At 34.7% G+C, this 25,629-nt stretch overlaps 1 protein-coding gene and 1 pseudogene across 1 annotated transcript; both read left to right on the top strand.

Moving 5' to 3' along the window:
- The first annotated feature begins 4,774 nt into the window (after nucleotides 1–4,774).
- Nucleotides 4,775–5,630, top strand: LOC142525855 (glutathione S-transferase T3-like). Its single transcript, XM_075630139.1, has 2 exons — nucleotides 4,775–4,927; nucleotides 4,989–5,630. The coding sequence occupies exons 1-2, from the start codon at nucleotides 4,775–4,777 to the stop codon at nucleotides 5,628–5,630; spliced, it is 795 nt and encodes a 264-aa protein (XP_075486254.1).
- A 404-nt stretch (nucleotides 5,631–6,034) lies between these two features.
- LOC142525854 (protein ANTAGONIST OF LIKE HETEROCHROMATIN PROTEIN 1-like) lies at nucleotides 6,035–7,317 on the top strand (annotated as a pseudogene).
- Nucleotides 7,318–25,629: the final 18,312 nt, after the last annotated feature.

Raw genomic sequence — 25,629 nt, 5'->3', positions numbered from 1 at the left:
TCATCATAGTCAATATGTTTTTCAACGGAGCTATGTCAATGTTATTAGTATTTTATAAGTGAAAACAGGGGATAAAATTGAAATGTGACGATGAAATATATATAATATAAGGATGATAAATCGAAATATACAAATAATCATATGACTTATAACTTCAATCATGGATAGAATTTGAATCAAATGTTGGATGAAAAGATGATGTATAATCATTTAAGAAAAAAAAATTTCTTACCATTCGAGTCCGACATTACCGGAATGATATTTTGATATTGGCTATCCAGCTGACAAAAAATAATTAACGACGGAATTTTTAGATGAAAATAAAACAAATCGAGTCGGAACTAGGCTAAAAGGAAATTTTGGCGAAAATGGTGGTATTTTAGGAAATCAAATAGGCATAAATAACTAGTAATAACAAAATGTCTAACCATGTTCTTGGTGTTTGTGAAATCAAATTAGATGAACTCTAAATTTTTGTCATTGTTTTTAATCATTTCGGACATGAGATTTTGAGTCCTGAGACGAATACCGAAAATAGTGTCCTCAAAGCTTAATATTTATACATTATTTCATCGACGTAAATATAATAATATTCGTAACATGAGTTCTAGAAATAAATGATGACAAAATATATCTTCCAAAACAATGTTAATATGCCATAAAAAAATACTAATAAAATAAAGACGTTATTCAAAAAAATATATATATAAAATGCATGTTTTGAATTAATACATAATCACTTGAATATTGATCGTATCGCAGTTTTAGAAGCGAAAGAATTGATTAAGTTTGCATAATCAACTTTATAGTCAATAATTGACATAAAAGGAGAAGATACAAAATTTTCATTTCTTTTAACTAAACAGACTTCAACAAATCATATGAATAATCAAATAATCATACCTATTAACTGAACAAACTGGTGTGGATGTTGTTTTGATAAAATTCTAAACCTGGAAATCGAACTCTGTAGCAAGACTAATTATAATTCTTAAACCTAATTAAAAAAAATCAATTTACAGCTACAGTAATTTATGTGGGAAGATTAGACTTTTCAAGAAAGAAAAAATGATTTACAATAGTAGAGAATAAGATTTACATCCTACAAGTCTCATTTTCCTGTCCGACTGGTTTATTCTCCAGTTCAAAAGTTAGGACAATTGGCAACTGGAATTTGGGAAAGATAGAAGAGAAGAGTGACTGTAATTTCTTCAAGTCTCCTAACTATGCCAAGTATTAGACCTAAAGAGTAAACTTAAGCCCTGACATTTTAATTAATATTTTATATACATCTACAAATATAAATAGATTATGGGATTTGTAAGTCAAAAATGCGATAACGTAATCCAACTGTATACAAATCTAGGATAAATGAAAAATACTTAATTAAATTATTTTAATTACATTTATTGAATGTGGTAGGTATGTTTACATGTTTAAAATAGAGTTTTATATTAGAATGCATAAAACTGTGTTTTAAAGGTTATTTGAGACGCGATCGAGGAATGAAGAAGGGAGATCATAAGGGAAAAATATTTTTATTAAATTATTATTTTTAATTATTTAATATATTATATATTTTATATGGTATTGTCGAAAATGGTGCTTTTTGAGATTTTTTAACGCATCGATTCGTATTTTAAACCGACAATCAATTTTTGACGAAAATAAGGACTTTTTAGGAACTAGGCTAATAATTTCGAAAATTTTCATAAACGAAATATTTTACCTAAACTATAATGGGCCTATTATAATAAGGTTATTGGGCCTAAACTCCTACCCCATTATTTATATCAAATTAAGGAGTTTTTAAATCACAAAACACTTCATATCACACAAGAAACCTCAAATTTTTTCTATCAGCACACAAACACACACCACACATTTTTTTAAGCTATTCAAGTGGATTTGAAGGAATTTCAGCAAGTTCTTCTCCTCCGTCTCTCCGCCAACGTCCCTCGCGTGAAGGGATTGTTTTTCGTGCGTGAAATACGTAAACACACGCCTTAACCTTCCTTCACTCATTGTTCATACCATATTATATGTATTGATATATATTTGCATGAAAAATATAATACACTAGCTTATATTTTCGTTTTTATGGCAAAACATGAACAAAACTAGAGTTTTCATATCTTAAATATCATGTTTATGATGCACAAAGAGGCTGCCATGATAGGGCTATGGCAAGGGATGTTTTTCAACATGTTTAAGGGTCATAAGAGACATGGCTAAGGGCTGGACAAGTACGGGTAACATGTTGAACGAAATTTGGGTTGCTAGAGTCCTAGGGTTTTTGGCTTTGGGTTTCTCGAAGGGGCGGCTCGAGTGTGATTAGGGGCTGTGTCCAGGGGCCATAAGAGGGTTTCATGGTCGTCCTAGAGGGGATTAAGGGGTGCTGGTGTAAGGAGAAGGGGTGTAAGCGTGTCCCTCGGCCGCGCGAGTTCAAGGAGTGTGTGGTCTGGTGGCTGCGCTTGAAGGGTTAGGTAATGATGGTCCAACAGCTTGTTAAGGGTTCGATCTAGGTCCTAGGATGGCTGGTTAGGGGCTTGTCGCGACGATTAGGGTATAGAATCGAAGGAACCATGGTCTACGGGACTAGGGTTTCGAACAAGGGGCAAGGAAATTCAGTAGGCCCTCTATTATTGTTCAAGGGTCTTAAATGGCTTGATTTGGTTTGAATAATGTATGATTAAGTGTTAATAAGCTATGGTTCAAGTTTGGTAAGGTTTGGTTAAGTTCTGAGCCAATTCGAGTTAAAACCGAGCCGTAGGTTTAAGTTATAATGGAAAATTAGACGAGGAGCTTATTTTTACGTCTAAGAAATTTTTTTGTGTGTATTTTGAGGTGTTATGTTAAGCTTGAATGGATTTGGGTCGTCGTTTTAAGAGCTAAGGATAAATTGGGAAAGTTAGGGTTTTAGGGGCAAAATGGTCATTTTACACCTGAAAAATGTTAGTCGTCTGGAAGTGTCCTGAATACTGTAATGAATGTTAAAATGATTATTTTGAAAGTTATGGAATTTTATGATGAAAAACGTGAATGATAAAAGACGTGTTGCATGCTTGGTTTAAAAGAAAAATGATATATATGCATGAAATTTTATAAGTGATGAAATTAATGAAAGATTGAAGGAGATAACTTGATTGTGATTAATATGATGATACAATGATATGATTATATCTAAGATCAAGGCTCAGTTGACGGATGATAGTGTCTCTAATGTCCCCGCCGCCAGGTACCATGGTTATAGGTAAATGGATCTATCGACCTACAGCTGATACGTAAGTCATAATTAACGATATGAATTCAATAGAAAGGGAAAACATATACGTATATGATGAAAGAAAATGTTTACGACGAAAGGAAAAAGGCTTAAAGATATGCATGTTCATGAAAAACTATTTTATTAAAAGTGTCTTTCTCTGTTGTTTGTGAATATATATATTACTTGTTATAACGGTTAAGGTTTGTTGAGTCAATAGACTCACTAGTTGTGATCGATGCAGGTGAATATGATGTTGTTGATAATGGAGGACTTGATGTTTGAATTAGCTGGATTGATGGTGCACATAATCTGAAGACCTTTGCTAGTTTTCCGCATTAGGATTACTTTAAAGATTTTATGATGTTTATGAATTTTGATGCTTTGAGTGATTTTGAGAGGATTTAAGATGTTTATGCTTTATTTTGAAAAATACTAGTTTTAGATTTGACTTTACGATTTTTGTTCGGAATTGTGTTTTTGGGTTTTCAAATAATTAGTTGGTGAATTTATTTCAAATGGTGCAAGGTATATTTAATATATATATATATACCGAAATTTTTAAGAAAAAAATTATAGTATATTTTAAAGAAAAATGAGTAGTGGACATTTCAGGATTCCTTATTCGTGGACTAGTATTATTTAATATTTTGGGGCCTCAAATTTTTTTGGGTCTGAGGCACTTGCTAGACATAATACATTATAGGTCTAGGCTTAGTTTTAATCGAGTATGACATACAACTTAGAGTTGACCAAGTTTGAACGATTATCATTAATACAACAATAAGATTTAACACCCCTCTTCATTGTGAGTGGGCATTATAATGCCAGCATGCGCAACAAAAACGGGTTTTTTATTAAAGTTTTTGTAAAAAAAACGCCACAAAAAGCACGCAGCCGCCCCACGCGTTTTTTATTAATTTTTTTATTTTTTATTTTTTTTCACGCGGGCCCCATGCGTATTTGAAATAATTTTTTTTATTTTTTATTTTTTCCTTTTTCTTAACGGTTGGATTTTTTTTTAAAATTAAATTTTTTTAGTTTTCATTTATAACCGTTGTAAATTTTCTTTTTTTTTTATTTTTTTAAAATATTCGAATTAAATTCGAATTAAATTATAAAAAATCCAAAAAATTTATAACGGCTAGTTTTAATTCTCTTCTATAAATACACACAAATGTGTACCCATATTCATTCCAATTCTACTGTCTAATATTCTCCCATCTATTTTTTTTAAAGTTCCAAAAATCTTATTTTCTATCCGAAATAGATGAAATTAATAAGGTATTTTTTACAAATTTCTTGAATTCTACAAACAACCCGCAAGAATATCCATCTTCCCAAAATTCACAAATTCCACCAAATTATCAATACCCACATCCATTTCCAAATATGAAGTTTCCTTCCCAAAATCTTCAAAATTTCCAAGGTTTTGAAAATTCTATGAATCATCCGAATTATTCCCCTCGAGGTCCATATCAACTGCTTCCAGCCGAATATTTGCAAAACATGAGTCATCCGTATTTCACGCCGTCGGTTGTTCATGGATATAGTACCCCACACACAAATGTTATGCCTTTCACATCTCCGATGTCGAATGAACCTGCAACTCCGACTTTTGTCCCGAAGACGCAACTTTCCGATCGTGAATCCCCAATTGAGGTTGTAAATTTAGAAAAAAGCGGTTTCAAATGCTGAGGGTTCAAGAAAGCGTTCAAGTTAGACAAAGATTGAAGACGAGGTCTTAGCGAGAAGTTTTGTCACTATCAGCGATGATCCAATAATCGGCAATGATAAAAAAGTGCATGCTTTTTGGAGACGTGTTGCAAGCTACTACAATGAGAATCGTCCCCCAGGTTCAAACACCATAAGTGAAAATGTTATACGGTCACATTGGCACAATACAATCCAAAAGAAGGTATATCGATTCAACGCAAATTATAATAGTGTTTACAGTTCATATCGAAGTGGTCACAGTGACGAAGATATACTGAGGTTTGCGTACAAAAACTATCAATCCGAAAACAATGGTGTTGCATTCAATCTCGAGCATGTGTGGAGAATTGTCAAAGACCGTCCAATGTTTACTCCAGAGTCCGCTGATCAATATGTGGCCACAAAGAAGACGAAGACTTCAGAGTCGGGAGCAAGCAACACCTTCTCTAACCAAGAGGTGAGCATAGACCTAGATGATGAAGATACTCGTCCAATGGGACAAAAGCCAGCAAAAAGAAAGGGAAAAGACAGAGTCAAATCGACCATAGAAGATCTGGCAGTAAACTACAACAATATTTTCGCAAAGTTCACCGAGTACAAAAGCGTGAAGAAGTCCGAAGTCGATCTGAAACAAAACAACTCGAATTAGAGGAGATTAAGGCAAAAGCTGCAGTCCAGATCTGAAGCTAAAAATCGACGCTTGAAATTGAAGGAGTACGAAATCTTGAACAAAGACACCTCGCAGATGACAGAGGAACAACTTATCATACATGAATGTCTATGCCAGGATATTATGTCGAGATGAAATATCTAAACTATTTACTCAACCTTCATTTCGATTACTATTATTATTATTATTATATTTCCGAGTGATTGTAAATTTTAATTATTGTATTTGTCATTTCGATTAATGTGATTTTCAATTATTATCATCTTTGCAAAATTGTTATTGTCAAATATCCGTTGGAAGCTAGCCGTTGCAAAGTAGTCATTGCAAAGTAGCCGACAAGTAGCCGTTGGAAAGTAGCCGTTGCATAAGGAAAAAATATATATATAGACACATTGTACTACGAGAGTTTCATTCGACTAACATACCTTTTTGCAAACACATATAGTAAAACGTGTTTCCTCCAAAAATATCTCATTCTACAGGCAGCTCTGGCTCAAATTCTTGCTCGACAAACGAAGACGAAGTCCATGTTGAAATCGATGAGCAAGCTTATGATCCGGTTGAAGAAATTATGTCATTGGTACTTCAACAACACCAACAACTTATGGAATCATATCAGAGGAGGGAAACACGCAGAAGAAGAAGGTTCATCCAAAGAAATCGTGAGGCCAGTAATGAGAGGCTCGTCAATGATTATTTCTCTACAAACCCCGTGTATCACGACGAAATATTTTGAAGACGATTTCGAATGCAAAAAGAGTTATTCCTCAGCATATTGAATGCATTAGAGAATCATTCAACATTTTTTCAATAGAAGGACGATGTTGTGCGAAGAAAAGGGTTCTCACCACTACAAAAATGCATAGCTGCGATTCGTCAACTGGGTTACGGAGTCCCCAACGACAATCTTGACGAGTACCTACGTATGGGTGAATCAACTATCATCAAGTGTCTTTTCAAGTTCTGCTAATACGTGGTTGAAATATTTGGTGATAGGTACTTGAGAAGACAAAATGTTGATGATGTTCAACGTCTTCTTCAAATGCATGACGAGAGCCATAGCTTCCCTAGCATGTTGGGTAACCTTGATTGTATGCACTGGAAATGGAAAATTTGTCCAGTTGCTTGTAAAGATCAATTTACAAGGGGACATGGGTCACCAACAATCGTGCTTGAAGCGGTCGCGTCTCATGACTTGTCGATATGGCATGCATTCTTTGGGATCGCTGGTTCACATAACGATATTAACGTGTTATATGAATCTCCCATATTCAACAACGTCTTGCAAGGAAATGCGCCAGAGATTAATTTCACGGTGAACGACATTGCATATACGAAGGGTTATTATCTAACAAATGGAATATATCATGAGTGGGCTACTTTCGTTAAGGCTTTTCTTTGCCCGGAGGATCTCAAGAGGAAGTTGTTTAAGAAAAAACATGAGTCCGCAAGAAAATATGTCGAACGGGCATTTGGGATACTTCAATCTCGATGAGCGATTGTCAGAGGTCCAGCTCGTTATTGGTATAGGAAAAAGTTAAAACAAATCATGTTAGCATGCATTATTTTGCATAACATGATCATTGAGGATGAGGGAGGTCACGTGACAAATTGGCACAACGATGAAGGTGACGAACCCGCACAACCTATCCATGGCTCAAACTGAGTATTTCATGATTATCTTCGGACAAATTCTGAGCTACGTGACAATCAAGTTCATCACCAACTTCGTGCAGACTTAGTTGAGCATATCTGGGGGCAATACAACAACAATCCGTGAATTAGTATTTTATATGTTATTTTTTATCATCAAAGTGTGATTTATTTCTAAGTTATTATTTCATTTCAATTTCATAATTATATTGTAACTTTATATAAATTGTGCTCACGTCTTGTTTAAAGTCTTCTTCCGTCGTGGTATTTCTTTCAAACATCTACTTTATTTAATAAATATATTTAAAAAAACATTAATAATATTTTTTAAAATTAATAAAATTATTTTATTAAAAAGTAAGATTATTTTAAAAATTAGAAAAATGATTTAAATAATGTAAAATATATTTAAAACATATTTATTTAATATGAAAAAAAATTTAAGATGATTGAGTGGACTATGGGACCCATAAATAATTAGTTTTAATATTAAAAAGAATGTGAGTAAAAGAGATATATTGTTATAATGAGTATGTGGCAATGTACCCCACGATTTTTGATGAGTTGGTGTGTGTTATAACACCAACCCATTGCAGATGCTCTAATTCGGATGCTCACAGTTAGTGTTAGAACTGAGATTTTTGAGGTATGAAGGATGCACAAAAATGGTGTCATTAAAGCTTAATATTCATATATATTTTTATCGATAAATATGATACTATAAATAACATTCTAGAAATAAATGATAGACAAGATATATCATCTAAAGCAATATGTCTTATGCAAGTAATAATAAAGTCAAGATCATTCAAATAAAATATGAAATTCATGTTTCGAACTAGTACATAGTCGCTTGAACATTGATGGCCTTGCAGTTTTGGAAGCGAAAGTATTGATTAAGTTTGCATAATCAATTTTCTCAACCATTTTTTTCTTGATCAATAACATAGTCAAGTCATTTAGTCTTTTTATAACAGAGTTGACCGGAGATAAGTTTCGAGGAACTTCGACTAGAGAAAACTGTTTTCAACATGTGAAACTTTTGATGGATCACACTTTTGATGGATCACACGATAACATGACTGAAATGAAGATAAAGATCCATGGAGAATACACCAGTTGCTAACTTCAAAAGTTTTAGTAAATTTGCTGATTTGCAGTTAAAGTTGAAACTACAAAAGAATCACCAATTTACTCGAAATAAGAGAGTATGCAAACTCTGTAGAGCAAAGAGTGGTTGTGCCACCCCGACTTCATCTTTTTTTGTGAACTGATACGCAGATGGTATTTCTTTTTCTTGAGTATGTATATCGGGTGGGTAAAATAGTAATCATTGCAAGCCTTATTTTTATAATTGTGTAAACTTTTGTTTCATATATGCAAAAAATGAGGTGTATTGTTAAATTTATTTAATTGACACAAATTACCCATACCCGTAAAAAATAGGAGATGAAACAGCAAGTGGAGCATAAAATTTAGATCCGATGACCATGGATTTCCATCGGCCAAGTGATACTGTTTTTCATGGATTCTAGGCAGAATTACTTCAATATGCAATCAATATTGGTCAAAACCTATATTCATCCAGAATTCATCGTGTTAAATCATAAAAAATTAAACTGTAACCTTAGCGGAAGCGTAATAATCCTTATGTCTTAAGCACTGGTAGTTGATATTCCAGATGTACGAGTTCTTTATTTGAGAGAATACTTTAGTTTTATCTTAAAATCTATTTTCTACAATGGGAATAAAGAATAGAGAACGTGATAATGCATGAACCATGGACCATGACCAATATATAGATATTGTCTATCATTATTTTCTGATATTTTTGTTTTAGTCTATCATAAAAACATAAATTATATTTTTGTTTTTATATATTAAAGGCCCACAACCTATTAGATACATTAAAACTCATTAACCAAAACCTTAACCTATCACTATAAGTTTTGAGCTTCACCTTAACTAACAATCCACATAATACAATAATTTACATATAAATTCATATAATTGACATTGACCCAACAATATCCATCTTGCGCTATATATATAATTTTATAATTATGTTTTGTGAAAATAACATTACGAGCTCAAAAATTGTTTTCATTACCGAAATGTATCTATAATCAATTCAGTCAATCAATCACATCAACATAAGATTAAATTAGTCTGTGTTACACATAAGTTAACTCGACCCATCAATGGTCACATATACTAACATGACTAAACTGACATGGACTATGATGTGGATGTGTAACATGAAATTTCATGCAATGTGATCACAACATGTTTATTTTCAACCGGTCCTCCTTAAACCTCATTGAGATCAAATTAACCATAATCAGAATGTGAATAAACTGAAATTTATTTTGCAGAAAGTAAATTATATAATTGTATCTAAAAATTTTTACAACTAGAAAGCATTTAAAATAACAAACTCTCACTAAAATATTTCTTAGCTAGATATCTCTTGGTGTCATGCAATAAATTTATATCGTTGCTAGTGAGTAGAATGTCATCAATATAAACCTAAAAAATATGCTTACTCCCACTGAACTTATGGTACATACAATCAGCGATCATCATCTCAAAACTGAATTAGATAATCACTTGATGAAATTTGAAATACCATTGTCGAGATGGATGCTTGAGTACTTAGATAGATTTCTTGAGTTTCAAACCATATTATTTGAGACACAAAATTTTCTAGATGCACCATATAAATCACTTCATCAATGTCACCATTGATAAGCACAGTCTTTACATTAATCTGATGAAGATCAAGATCAAAATTTACTAACAAAGCTATTATAATCCTTAAAGAGTCTTTTAAAGAAATCGGAGAGAAAGTCTTTTTATAATCGATGTATTTTTCTTGTGTAAATTTTTAGCGAAAAAACGGGCTTTATATCTTTCCATGTTGTGTTTCGAATCTCTCTTGGTTTTAAATATTCATTTGCAACTAATGAGTTTCGCACCTTTAGGCAACGCGACAAGATCTCATACGTCTTTGTCCTTCATAGATGTTATCTTCTCATTCATGGAATTATTCCACTTTTGATAGTTAGAACTTTACATGGCTTGACAGAAGTTGATAGGATTATCCAATATCATTCCATTTTCTGCTTCATATTCTTGAATAAATACAATGTAATAATATGAAATTTCATTTCTCCGCTCTCTAGTGGATTTTCTTAATGGCATAGGTTCTAGAGGTGCTTGAGTTTGTTTATCTGGAATGGGAGGATCGCCAATATTATCTTACTCAATTGTATCTTGGTCAAAGTATGGAATATGATCTTGATCAATGCCCAAGATATATATATGTTGAAATATTTACATATTAATCTTCAAAGACAATATCTCTATCTGAATCTATCCCGAAAACTCAACTCACCATGTTCTCAAGTGTTCTATTTTGTCTTTCAGCAACTCTATTCATAGTGTACTACTGTGAGACGATGCCGCATTCCTCTAGGACTCTAGAAAAATGTCATGTAGGTTGTTTATCTGAATCGTCATATCTACCACAGTATTCACTACCACAGTCAGATCTAACGCTTTTAATCTTTAAGCCAAGTTGATTTTTAACTTCATCTTTATAACTTTTGAACATATTCAATTATTGTACCTTTCCAAAAATGAGATAAATGAAGTCATATCTTGAAAAATCATATGTGAACATTATAAAATACTGTTGACTATTCCATGATGTCGGAGAGAATGGTTTACAAATATCAATATGTATAAGTTATAAGATGCCTGAACTCATGTTGGCTTCAAATCTTCTTTTTTGGTTTGTTTGTCTTTTATACAATTACATAATTATTAAAATATGTATAATCTAAAGTCTCAAAAATTTCGTCTTACACAAGTCTCCTTATTTTTTCCAGAGATATGACTCATTCTCTTGTGTCATAATGCAGTTGCATTTTCTCACTAGTTATTTTTTTTTTAGTGGATATACTTGTTTGAAAGGATTCATTAAATGAAGCAATAATATCCAAAGAATAAAAATTATTGTACCATGATAAAGACCCATGATTAACCAATTTTGAATCATGAAACAAACTGAATATTACATTTTCAAAAAAACAAAACTAACGATACTTTTCTAATGCAAAAATGGAAATCAAGTTTTGCGTAAAAGATGGTACAACAAATGTTTCAAAAAGATCCAAATAAATTTCAGTCTTTAACAATAATCAAAATTTTCTATTGCCTCAACTTCAACTTTGTTTTCATCACCAACGTAAATGAATCTTTCAGCATCATTTGATTTCGTCAATCCAGACAACCCCGCATAGACACACTGAAGTGAGTTGTTGCACCAAAATCTATCCACGACATGACTCTAGGCACTGGAGTTAAATTAACCTCACAAGAGACCGACAATGTTATATTCATGATAAAAAATGTGTTCTTTGAAACATGGATGATGAATCAACGTTGCCTTCATTCTCCTACCGCAAAGCAACAAAGCTGATTTGGAAAGAGATTCGAGAATGGTTTGAAATGACCCGTGAAAGCAATTTTGAAATCATTTCACGACTATAGGGTTAACTCTACGTTGGAAAAGATGAGATCCACCGCACTATCAACTTTCATTTATCAAGTTTGGAATGTTAGGAATTGTGCGCTCTTTGAAAAAGAAAAAACAAGCTATAGGACAAACAATAAGGAAAATCAAGATATTCACTCTACCATGTGTTCCCAAACACGTAGAGGTTCTCTATTTTTTGTATTCACTCTACCATGTGTTCCCAAACACGTAGAGGTTCTCTAATTTTTGTTTTATATGTGGTATCATATATTATGCAACGTTTTTAGGGGTATGTCCAGTTTATTGCTTTGCTGGTTTAGTTTTGTGACTCTTGTATCTTCTAGGAATACCCAACTTATTTGCATATATCTATTTACCTTCTTTATTGGATTTTTCCTTTAAAAAAAATTTAAACCCAGAACAAATCATATTCAAAAGCATACATTTCTTAAAATGTTAAGCATGGTAATTGGTGCATTACTTCTTCATATGCCCATCACTAACACATAAGAAACAATCAAAATTTCGAGAATCACTAGGATTTTTCTGTTATTTTTTCAGGGACTTTGTATACGTAGTTTCCTTATCTTTTTTTTCCTTTATCTTTCGAAGAAGATGCATGGTGAGAACTTTCTATCTTATTTTGCTTCAAAATTTCCTCTTCTTGAACACAGTTTGAGATGAGCTCATTTAGAGACCAAGTTTATTTCTGACAGTTATAGCTCACCATAAACTGATTAAATTGTGGAGGAAGAGATATCAAAACCAGATGCAACAATAACTCCTTAGAGGTCAAACTTCATTGCTTTCAGCCTTGAATCAACATGGGACATCACCATGATGTACTCCCTTATGTTTCCTTTGCGCATGTACCTCATTAAAATTAGGCTTGCCAAGAGTGTACCAATTTCAGTCTCTTCACTCTTATAATACCTCTTTTTGAGGTCCTTGAGTAATTTCTTACTCGTAGCAATGTAGCTAAACATTGTGCCCCTAAATATTTCTGGAATGACTCTCTTTATTATGATACACATGCTATTCGACATCTTTCTGTTAGAGCAGGTGCCCGACAAGCCAACTTGTGGCTTGAGCTTTATTGACTCTAATGTAAAACAATATTTATTTTAATAATATTTTACGATTATGGCATTATACTTTATCTGTATACCCATGCAATCAACATAGATAAAGTCCTTGATTATACTTTAATACAAATGAATCTTAATTCGATGTTGAAACTCATTTGTAAACACTGTATAATCTAAATTTGTTCCTAGTCGATTTAGCCGCCTAAAACATGGATAAAGGTCGCTTGAGCTCGAGACTAGCATCTGTGATGTTGTGTACCGCGTTTCTTGGTAAGGGCATAGAGATTGTCCAAACATGCAGATGGGTAGTCATATGATGATTATACCGAACTACTCTCCCTCGGACTTTCCAAGTGGTTATCATTCATCGAGAGGTTAAGTCTGTGGTTGCAATTGTACACCATTAGTCCTTACGACCCGGGACAACACTGAGGCTCTATATGCTAGGGCTATGCTTTGAATTGTTTATTGACCCCAGGAGGGTCATCAGATGGTGAGATTGAGTATAGTTGCGACACATGTAAGAGGCAGTGCATTGTAGTCGGGGATTCACCGCTCACCTACGGGTGTGGATATCCTACGTGATCTGATGAAATAATAGTGCGTGGAATCTCTGGCCAGAGTATGAGATGTACGTTGGAGAAGGAGTTCTCCAATGGTACATGCGATGCCACTATTTTATGTATCACATAGTTATCGAATTAATATGCAACCCTCGCTGAACCAGTGGTTGTAGATTCGATGGGGATATATGAGATGAAGGGACCGTACTGTACGTTAATCATAATCGACTGGTTCTTGCAGGCACTATCAATGATACCTAGGGTATCATGAGGCGATGCTACTAGACGCTCTTACCATGATCCGATGGATGCAATCAGAAATGAGTTCTGACATTCTTGATCAAAGAGTTGATGAAAAGAATGAGGTTAACTATGGTCAACCCGAATAAGAATAAATTTTATTCTGAATCACATGGAGATGTGAACCCACGGCTAGCTGTATCCCTGAACCATTGAGGGTCACACAAGTATCGGATTCTGTATTCCCGTTGAGATAGTCAAATTTCAAGGAGTTGAAATTTGGCGACTATAGCTTAATGAAGATCAAACATGAAGCTTATAAAGGAATTTATGAGCTGATTTCATAGGATGGAAGAGATGGAAGTTAGCATGATTGCTAAATAAGGAAGGATAGTAGAACTGCCTGTTTTGTGAAGGAGTTCACTAAAACTGGGAGTTGCCCAACATGGTAAGTGAAAATTTTGATCTACGAAATTTTCGATTTTCATTATATGAACAAAATTTGTATCCTTGACACATCGGCGCTCTCGGATCGTCGATCGGGGTTATATTGAGTTCGAAATCATTTATTTAGTTAATTGAGAATTTACTGATTAAATTATTGTACTAGTAGTAGTGGCTACTGACTTGTGCAAATTCCCATACATATTTTAAATGAGTCTAGAATTAAATTAATCAAGGAGTTAATTCATAAATTAAATAATGGTTATTTAATTTAATATACATATATATGTACATATTTTATATGGTGATATAAAATATGTGTATATGATATTATTATATCATGTATTATTAAATGTTAATAAATACATTATATATTAATTATATGAGAATTTAATTATAATGAAAATATAGAGTCCTTGTGGAGGAGAGACTTCTAATTAGATTAGGAGTCTCACTCTATAAATAAACCATAAGAGGGCATAGAGATTTTTTTTCCCATAAAATTCACATAATTCCTTCCCCAATCGCAAAGGAAAGCTCACGACCACCAAGTGTAATTGGAAGCAAAATAATTCATGAAATCAATTTTGATTATTGACTTAATTAGCTCCAATAATCATTGATTAAGAATCAATGATTTTCTTTACCTTAAAATCTCTCGGCCACCACTTTGAAAAGAAGGAAAAATCGTTCGGCCATTAAGAAAAAGGTGAAGTAAAATTTGGCCTCAAGTTTCTTCTTTGTGACGTCCCATGTCGTCGTTATAACGACTCTGGATTTGGGAAATTTGGACGTCCTAATCTCAACGAAGAAATTGTTTACGATATCTAGTGCAATCCAAGCAAGGAACAAAGTTTTCGATTGTGGACCTAATTAGGTGATCAAAGCAGAAAAGCCGTTCGTAGGGATTTACAAGAAGGGTTATATCCGTCTAAAGACCGGAATAGTTTGGAGTCCAAGCGTTGAGAACGTAATATATAATTCTAAACGCCCTATGAATGTTTTTAAACACACGACGCCCAATAACATTTTTTTTAACTTCCGCTGCATCTTGGATGCGAGGATACGATGTCCCAACAGTGGTATCAGAGCCCGGTTATTCTCAATCGTGTGTTTATTTAATTTGATAATTATTACGGTTAGTGATAATTTACGAGATACACGATTTATTGATAATATGTGATATTATCGGATTTATATAATATATGATATTATATGTTAAAAGGATGATCGAGAGCCATGACCAATGTGCTAGGTGTATATTAGGATATTTTACGTGTTGTAATTTTTTGATTATTTGATAATTAAAAGTGGACCTGGTTTATGGTCCGTTCCCACCCCTAAATTTGTATCCCAATGTGCCATGGATATTTAATGTAAATATTAGAATTAGTGGGAGATCAAGATTTGAAGACGGTGGGCCCGATCTTCGTAAAGAGTTTTGAAGATCGAATACATGTAAAATATTGGAAGCTTATGTAATATTGCATTTGCATCCCTGCATTTCCTAGGTTATAGACATGGATCCGTATGTGGCTTGTACGGATCAATTAGCTCTCGGTTATCGATCATCTTTTATTATTTATGATGTATGTGATATATTATAAATAATCAGTATTTGCGTTATTATTAATATAATAACAAGAGTTGCATGAATCCGGCAATCATATAAACAATCATGGCACGAGTTTTAAAATTAATGATGAGACAAATTTTTAAAATTAAAATCCCTCATTTTGGATAAGATCCAAAATTTAAATCAAGCCCATTGAAAGGATAATTAAAAGAAAGTTTAATAATTCATTGCCTTCCATCAACGGTGGTTGCATGATGAACGCTACCCGCGGTCAGTGTCTGGCTCGTATTATTGGGGAGTCCTGGACGCCGGAAAGCTGTGACTTCCACTGACATAATTGATGTGAACTACGTGGAACTCCCATAACTTCGGCTCATATTATTGGGGGATCTCATGGCGACCGTCCATTAAAGTTCAACATTGATGGGCCGGGCTCGACACGTGAAGAGAAAGGGGATCATATTATTGGACCCTCCTCAAACATGAGGCAAAATTACGTAAGGGTTGCAAGGAGTTGCAACTGGGCTCTACCTTTTGGAAGTTATGATTGACTGATATTATTCGGGATCATAATTTCGCAATTGGGCCTTGCATACTCAGTAAGGAAATTGGATTTCCCGTTTTTCATTAGAGGGTGGTGAAAATGTCAAAATAGTGGGAGAAAATTCGTAAAAACAAAATTCCATATTTTACGTCTTAAAAATATTAAAAAATAGTCGGCAACGTTTATTCTGTTTTCGTATCAGTATATTTATGATTCCGTTACGTAATTCATATATGTTCTTAAAACAAGCTAACCGAACACTAATTTTCAAGATTGGTTGGGAAAGTTATTCTAAATTCGGAGAGAATAGCATACGCACTAATGTCAGTCTTGCTGAACTGACAAAGCATGCAAGATGGTAGGACCATAATATGCAAGCTGAAGTGTAATATGCTCTCTTCTATGTCAAATGAACTGTAGAGACAGTTTGAAGAAATGTTGAATGCTGTTGACATTCAAATACACATGCAAGAGTTGCATAGTGCATGAAACTCGCATAATGATGCACACCACTTTCAAGGAACACGTAACTACACGCATGCAAGATGGGGCTCTTGCAAATGAGCATGGTGTAAGTAAGATTGGGTCTATTTAGAAGGTGGTGGGCCTGGAATTTGACAAAGCTCGATAAATCAGAACATATTTACTTCACTGCAAGAAGTCTGGACATAAGAAATTATCTGGGCCAGAAATGTTTTGTCAATGATAAGTGAATGTCCAAGTAAACACGATTTCAACAACAACCTAAAGAAAACAAGATAGTCTAAACCAAGCACATTTGTGACACGTTAGGCTAGGACATATTTCTCAAAGAAGGATACACAAGCTAGTGGGAGAGTTTATGTCTAAAGGATATGTTTGACTCGTTAGACATAAACTCTCTGAGACACATGTGAGTCGTATCTGAAAGGAAAAATGACCAAGGCCCATTTCCTAGGGAAAATGGAACGTGCACATAATCTGTTGGATTTGATCCAAATAGATATGTGTGGCTCGCTAAGTGTTAGGGTAAGATATGGTCATTCCTACTTTATCACCTTTACGGATGACCATTCGAGGTTTGGGTATGTATATTTGATGAAACACAAGTCTGAAGCCTTTGAAAAGTTCAAAGAATTCAGAGCAGAAGTAAAGAAACAATTAGGAAAAAATATTAAAACACTACGATTAGATCGAGGTGGAGAATATTTGAGTACTGAGTTTCAAAACTATCTTAAAGAGAATGAGATTCTCTCACAGTAGACTCCTCCTGCCACACCCCAGTTGTATGGTGTGTCAGAACGTTGTAATCGGACGAGATGGACATGGTTCGATCTATGATGTGATTCACTAAGTTGCCGCCATCCTTTGGGGATATGCACTTGAAACAGCGGCAAGGTTATTGAATCAAGGCCATACAAAGACAGTGAATAAAACTGCATATGAGATATGGATGGGAAAGCCGCCCAAATATTCTTGCTTAAGAATATAAGGATGCCTTGCTTACGTGAAGCAGACCGTGAGAGAAAAATTGGATAGTAGAGCCAATCTTTGCTACTTTGTGTAGAGCCCAAATTCAGTACACGTAAACCCCATGCATTTATTTAATTGTTAAATCATTTATTTAAATTTAACATGATTTTTTTTAGTGATGCATGATTTATTTAAATACATTATTTTAAATTAATTGTGATTATGTTATGCACGTTAAAATGTTCCTTGAGCTCATGTTTTAGGCGATTATTCGATGCGGGATCGAGGAGAAGAGACCGGCGACGATTTCGGCAATTTTAAAAGATGGTATTTTATTTTAAGTTGAAAATGAGGCGTTTTAAATAATTTATATAGTTTTAGTAATTTAAAAGCCTAGAATTATGTAATTAGTGAGAGTATAATTTTGAAACTTCTAAAAATTGGCTTTGTGCATTCTATTTGTTAAAAAGGAGAATTTTAGAAAAATTAGTGTGAGTTAACTTTTGTTAGCATTTTAATTAGTTAAATTAGCACTAATTACTCCTAATTTAAAACACACACACACACGTTTCACACACTCACACACACTTACATGTTTTTACACACACCAAAACACACAACACACACCTACACACTCTTATTTCAGATTTTATAAAAAGTGAAAACCTAGGGTTCTTGAGGAACTCAGCAGCCGCCCCTCCCTTCAAAGAATTTAAGCAATTTTCGGTTAATTTTATTGCAAGAAAATAGTGTCACGTTCGTCCCAGATCAACCTCGCATCTTTCCTCGCTTCAGTGTCGTCGTTCGGTAACGTTAAAGATTTAAAGGCATGTATATTCTATTTTTTTTCCTGCGTCGATCATGTCATAGTATGTGTTGCGTTGTTTTATGCGTAAAAATCCATGTATGATGTGCAAGGTTTGGGCAGAAACATGTTGGATCGATTTTGAAACGTTTTTAGATCTAAAATTTCAAAATTTGCTGTTCTTTTGAAAACTGCGAATTTTCGGTCGTGATTTTGAGAAAACTTTCAACATGAAAATTGTAGAAATTTTCGTTACCTTTGATTTGATATAAAATTCAAAATATTTGGATAAAAATTGAGTGAGTTATGATCATTTTTGTGGGATTGCTCAAACTGCGTTTTCTGAAAAATTATGTTATTGAGGTGTTCTTGAAGTTTTATTGTTGCAAGCTTCGTTGGGGATCGACAGGTGATCGTTGCTGCATTTAGGTATGTTTAGTATGATGTTGGGTTGGTAATTAGTGTACCGGTTAGTGTCGATAGGCACTTGAATTCATTAGAAGTCGTAAGAAGCAATGTGGTGTCAAGTCCCGTGTTTTTGAGTTGCATCATGTCGTAGTTTGGATGTCGTGGATTTGGGGTGTTTGTACGGGTTGTATCAATGTAGTAGTATCCTAGGATGGGTCTCGAGGTGTCGGGTCATAGTCGGTACAATCATGTTTAGAATGTTGAGCATCACATGTATTGAATTTTCGTTGGTTTGCTTTCACCGAGGGTACACGGACCAGGACACGGACCCAGGCACGGGGTCCATGCCTTTGTTCCGTTCCAAAGTGTCATTTTGCCGAGTCTACACGGACCCTTACACGGACCTAGGCACGGGGTCCGTGCCTTCCCTTCCCTTCACAGGCATTTTACAGTACCTACACGGACCAGGAGCCGGACCTGGGCACGGGGTCCGTGTACCTCCTGTTTGGGAATAGTTTAGGTTTCCCTTTGAGATTGTTTTGGGGTTCTATACCATGGCTTAGTACGATTATTAAACGAGATCAAGCCCCGAGGGATTTAGAATGTCATAAGATATTTATTCACTTCGGTGGTGAGAACAAGTACCTACGTCTAAGCTATGAAAGATAAGTGCTTGAACTCATGTTAGTATGTTGCAGCAGCGGCCCCAAGCAAGATCCAACGAATCCCTCAACGTCAAGTAAGTATGTGCAACGTGCAAAGAAAATATTTCAAGTTTTTGAGATATGCTAAATGTCTTGTGACCAAATTATGAATGGGTGTGGAAGTCGGTGAACGTGGCCGAGGACCTCTCCACCCCGTTAAAGCATGAACGGGTTTAGATCAGGATTGGAAAGCGTTAAAGTATGAACGGGGACCAATCCACCCGTTAAAGCATGAACGAGGATCTCATGTATGTGGTAGTGGATTCATCTCTGTCAGCCCAGTAATGTGGTTTAGTCTGATCAGGCGTATTATGTATGGGTCACTAGCTTTGAAACATGCCTCTACGCAAAATGGTGAAGTTTATGTATGTTCATGTATGTACAGGTACGCAAGCACGTTTAAGAAAAGTTTTATGTTTATGGCACGTCTATGTATGTACGTATGCAAGTTCGAGTTTAAGTGCAAGTTCAAGCTCATGTATGTACGCTCTATTTTAAAGTTGCATGTGGTTTTATTACGTATTACTCATTACTTCCAGTTTATACGTGTTGAGTCTTTAGACTCACTAGAATTGATCGATGCAGGTGCGGATGATTTGGAGGAGACTAGGGGTGGGGACCAAGGAGCTGGCTTGGACTGAGCAGTAGGATAGACCCGAGGACCGCCCAAGTTTTTATGTTTTTATGAAATGTCAAATACTCTGATTTCACGTTACTGGTTATGAGATTACACATAAAATAATTTTGTCAAACTTTATTTTTAGATCATTTTTTGCAACTACTTTAGGGATGTACGATTTACGCTATCGAAATTGAAGTTTGATTACTCTTTTAAGAAAATTTTAAATTTTTCCGCAAATTTCAAGTAGTAAAAAGTACGGTACGTTACACTTTGTGTGATATCCGAAGAAATCTATTGGATATTACTTCTATTATCCCAGTGAAACAAAGATGTTTGTTTCAAGGAATGCCACCTTCTTAGAGAAGGAGTTTCTATTGGATAGAAAAGACGGGATGATAGAACTCGATGAGATTCGAGAACCACTTACTACACAAATAGCAGAACCCACACCCAATAGCCAATCAAAGAAACACAAGCTCTTAGAAGATCCGAAAGGATCTCAAGGCCGCCTAATAGGTTTAGCCTGCTTCTTGAAGAGGGCCAAGGTGAGCCATTCCTGGATTTGATCCAAGAAATTTCAAGGAAGCATTGTAGGATGTCGATTCATCTAGATGGCTTGAAGCCATGAAGTAGAGACCCGTATTTCGTATTTGAAAATCTGCGGAATAATTTAAAATTTTCCTTTAAAAGTAAATAAATTGCCTCATTCATAAAATAAACTGAATAAAAGTTTTAATGTTTAATGTAACAGCGGAATAAAAGTTTAAATGTCAAAATAGCAGCGGAAGTAAATATCTGTTTCAAAACAACGACTTAAAATAATTCATCGTGATAAAATGAGTTTGAACATAAAAATAATAAATGATAAAAGTGAGGTCCTCGGGTTCCTACTACTGTCGACCCAAGCTAGCTCACTGGTCCCCGCCCTCGGTCCCGACCTCATCAGTACCTACAACAATCAAGTCTAGTGAGTCTAAAGACCCAGCATGCATATATCGTGAATAACAAGTAAAATATATCATAAGGTTTCATGCCATGGGAAGATATCATATCGTAAGCGTAACGTGAAAATCGTGTCATGAATAATTATAAATACGTGCATAACTGAAAAATCATGTGTAACATGTTTGCTCAATAGAGACTTGTCATAAAATAGCATATCATAATTTTCTGTTGAGATTATGTTCTACGCAAGTGGCCCATAACATGAACTGAATCGTCTGATTAGACTAAACCACAGTATACTGGGCGGTAGAGATCATCACAGCCCTTGGACTGGATATCCGTACCCATACATGAACATAAACCGGTCAGTAGCCACCGGATGAAGTAATAATCCCATAAGCTGTAATCCCATGAGTGTGAAGTGGCCACAAGACATATCGCATAAATCTCAAAAATAAACTTTTGTAATTTATGCACGTAATATAATTACTATCATGTTTTATTTTACCAATTGAGTTGGATCGTTTCCAGGCTCGCTGCAACCTAATTCTAACATGAGGAACATGAAAATAAACTTAACTTGACCAACACTTCAAAATCGAACTAAAAACGAGACTACTACGCCCAACGAACTTAGTATCTAACCATGACTCCGTACCAACCCAAACCATCATTTATTTATGATTAAAATATACCAAAAATGATGAAAGATAAATATCAAGGGCTGTAATACACGAAAATTGTGCATGGAGGCCAAAATCATGAAACGCTCTTTCGAGAGTCACTTTGGCACATTGCACCGTAAATTCTCGTACGACCTCTAAACTTGACCAAATCACAAAACGCCAAAGACATGACCTTCCTTACTCAATGAGGTACTGTCCAGTCCAAGGCCATAGGCTAAAAGCCAACCAAGAACTCGTACGTGACCTCTGAACCGAACTTACAGCTGCTGTCAAAACAAATACAGCAGCAGCTGTTGCGCTTCTTTGCTTCGTTTTCGAGACTATCGGCCATTGGGGCTTGAACCACCAATCAGAGCCTCTTACCAACATCCTAAGGTATGGTTTGAACCATGGATAAGGGCCCTAGGCCAACCACAATCCAAGCCAACACCTGAAACAACTCACAAGCTTCACCTGAGAACACACCTCACATGCGTGGGGTGTCTTGCTTGTTCTTGCTGTCAAATGAAGGATCCAATGGTTATGAGGTTAACCATGATCCATGCTAGACATGCTAAGGCGTTGTATGAGTCATGGCTAAGGGCTAGAAGACAACCACAACCCACCTAACACCATAAATTCGAAACCCAACTCACACAACCAAAACCAGGAAAATGGAAGACCGATGGGGCGCTGTTCTTGTTTGTTTTAAAAACCGATGGGGACGTGAACCAAACCATGAAAGGTCATCTTGGTCACGTCCTAGACATGCCAAGGAGGGGTTTCAACCATGTTTACAGGCCCAAAAGCCAACCAAAATTCGAACCTCACCTTAGACAATCCAAACAAGAAAATCGAGACTCAAAATGGCATCAAATGACAAGTTGCTGTCAAATGCGTGTTTCTGTAGCGAATGAACTCAAACCAATGGACCAATGTTGCTACTTTGATTGTTGCACTCCCAAGAGCAGGTTGTCCACAAGTAATATAATTTGGTGAGTCCGAATATCGTATCCACAGGGAAGCTAAGGTAATTACAAGTCCACTACAATGTCTTTTTTTTATTATTATTATTTTTAGTTGTTTGAATCTTTAATTGGTAATTTTTAATTGTTCAAATTTTAATTAAGTAGTTGAGATTAAAGGATCCACTCTTGGTATTTTAATAAAGTTAACATTAACGAATATTATTGAAATCCACTTAATAAAATGGTTCCAATATATTAAATAATCATATTTATATTATGTTATATATTATTATCTTATAAGCATATAATAATACCAAAACTTATAAATGTGGTCAAGTATTTATTGTGCTATATATATTTGTAAACACTAAATCAAGGTTCCCACTTTAAATGGTTGGTAAAACCAAACTAACATTTAAATGATACCAAGAAATTAATATTATGATATATTTATATATAATAAATCAATGTTCCTAATTTAAATGGTTGGTAAAACCAAACAAACATTTAAATGGTTCTAAGTAATTTAATATTATAATATATTCATATATAATAAATCAAGGCATCCACTTAAAATGGTTGGTAATACCAAACTAACATTTAAATGGTTCCAAGAATTTAGTGTAACATATAGCAACAATTAATCAAAACTCCCACTTATAAGTAGGATATAAAAATGCTTAAAGAAATAAATATAACATAAACAATAAATAATGATTAAATAATATAAAACATAGATTCTTACCTTTTAGTAACCTTATTATCATGCCAAGAGTTATCTCAACTTTAGGAAGTTAGCTGTTCATTATTCAAAGTGTAAAACTTTGAATATGAAATTAACATGCTAATTATATTTAAATGAAGAAATAAAGGAAAAATATAGAGAGAAATATTATGAACTCAAAGGTTTGTTCATAGAATGAGGGATATCTCAATTCATTACAATGCACCCCTATTTATAGCCAAATTTGGGGAGACAACCACAAATAAAATATTATTTTTTTACACATAATTCTTCATTGGTGTTCCAAGATATTATATTATATTACACATCACTTTTGAAAATATTCTTCTCCGAATTTGCTTATTCACATAAAAAGAAACATGTGGATAATTGAGTTGTCTAGTTGTGGTATTTTTTTCAAACCATTTGATCAAGTAATTTGAGAGATATGGTCAAAATACTAGAGCATGATAAAACTGCCACTCCTTTGGTAACTTTATTTGTTGCTTAATTTGATCCCAATTGTGATAGGATTTTTGTAATGCCCGAGATTTTGATTATGGTAATCCGAAATGATTTGGGGATAATTGATATGATTATAGACGGAAAGGATTGGACCGGGAAAGAAGAGATAATGCATGAAAATGTGCGAGGAACAGTAGCCCTCGCGCATATGCGCGGCACAGATGCGCGCATATGCGCGACATGGGCAGAGGACCTCGCGCATATGCGCAAAGTGAGTCGCGCATATGCGCGAGCCTGTACAAGTGAAGTCCAGAGGACCTCGCGCATATGCGCGGAGATGAGTCGCGCATATGCGCGAGCTGCCGAGAAGCTTATTCACGAGACCAGTAGGTCTCGCGCATATGCGCCGATATTAGTCGCGCATATGCGCGAGACGTGCAGTATGAGGGATGAGCCACTTGCCCTCTTGCATGTACGAGATATATATATATATATCTATATATCATGAATTCGTTCAGAATTCATAAGAAAAGGAGAAGGCTTCAGAGAAAAGGTGAAAATCCTTACGCCTTTATATTTCAATCCGTCCGTTAGATTTTGAATCCGACTTCAGTATTGAGTTCCTATCGACGTCAACTACAACTGGACGTAAGTTTTGCTACGTTTTGATATGATTTGAAATTATGGTATTGTCAAAATCTGATATGATTCATATATGATGTTCTTGTCATGTTAGACATCGTATAATCGAAACCGGACTGAAGAACAAATACCATATGGAATTGTTATGATTTTCAGAGTTGATTTAGTTGAGATTCTATAGCAGAGTTGTGTTATTATTCAGATTATGAGTTGTACTGATACTGGTTATGAATTCTGGTATTATATCTGTGATGTTGAGATAGACGGGGATTATCGTGACTGTATTGTTATGCCGTCGAAATATCAGTAGATTGGTATTGATCAGATTCAGTATTGATTGAGATTGATCAGATTCAGTAATGATCTCGATTGTATCGTGATATCATTGATATGAATTAGATTGTACCTTGTTCAGATATGGATTAGATTATATACTGATTTGAGTATTGATCAGAACGGGTCTTGAATTGAGTTATATACTGATATGGTATTTATGTAACTTGTCATTGCCAGACTGGGTATGGACAGATTGACATACAAGACTTCGTCTTCATCAGATCGTGAAGAGAAAGGTATAAATAAATGTTGATTCGGGATTGCACAACTCGAGTTAGGTTCGACTTGAGTTTCCCAAAAGCACATGCTTTACTTTATTGCATTGATATTTGCAGATTATCAGATTGATATGTTTAGTCTATTGAATTATAGCAGAGCCAGAGTTTGAGTCTAGGGCAGATAAGCCTAGCTAGAGCAGAACCGCTGAGTCTTTGTCAGAACCGCGTAGACTCTAGACTTTCGGTGTATCGATGAGTTTAGATGTAGATCGACGTCTATTGTAGACATTCGATATAGCATACCAAAGTCTAAATTAAACCGGGATCCCTAGATTAGAATAAGAGATGAGTCGAGTCTTAGATCTCGAAACTA

Source organism: Primulina tabacum, chromosome 15 (assembly GCF_025594145.1).
Source record: "Primulina tabacum isolate GXHZ01 chromosome 15, ASM2559414v2, whole genome shotgun sequence".
NCBI classification, from domain to species: Eukaryota; Viridiplantae; Streptophyta; class Magnoliopsida; order Lamiales; family Gesneriaceae; genus Primulina; species Primulina tabacum.
This window is presented reverse-complemented; position numbering and strand designations above follow the sequence as displayed.

Coding starts and splice junctions, on each gene's coding strand:
- LOC142525855 (XM_075630139.1), top strand. CDS start 4,775: ATGAGTCATCCGTATTTCACGCCGTCGGTTGTTCATGGATATAGTACC. Junction 4,928..4,988: donor ATCGTGAATCCCCAATTGAG/GTTGTAAATTTA, acceptor CGTTCAAGTTAG/ACAAAGATTGAAGACGAGGT.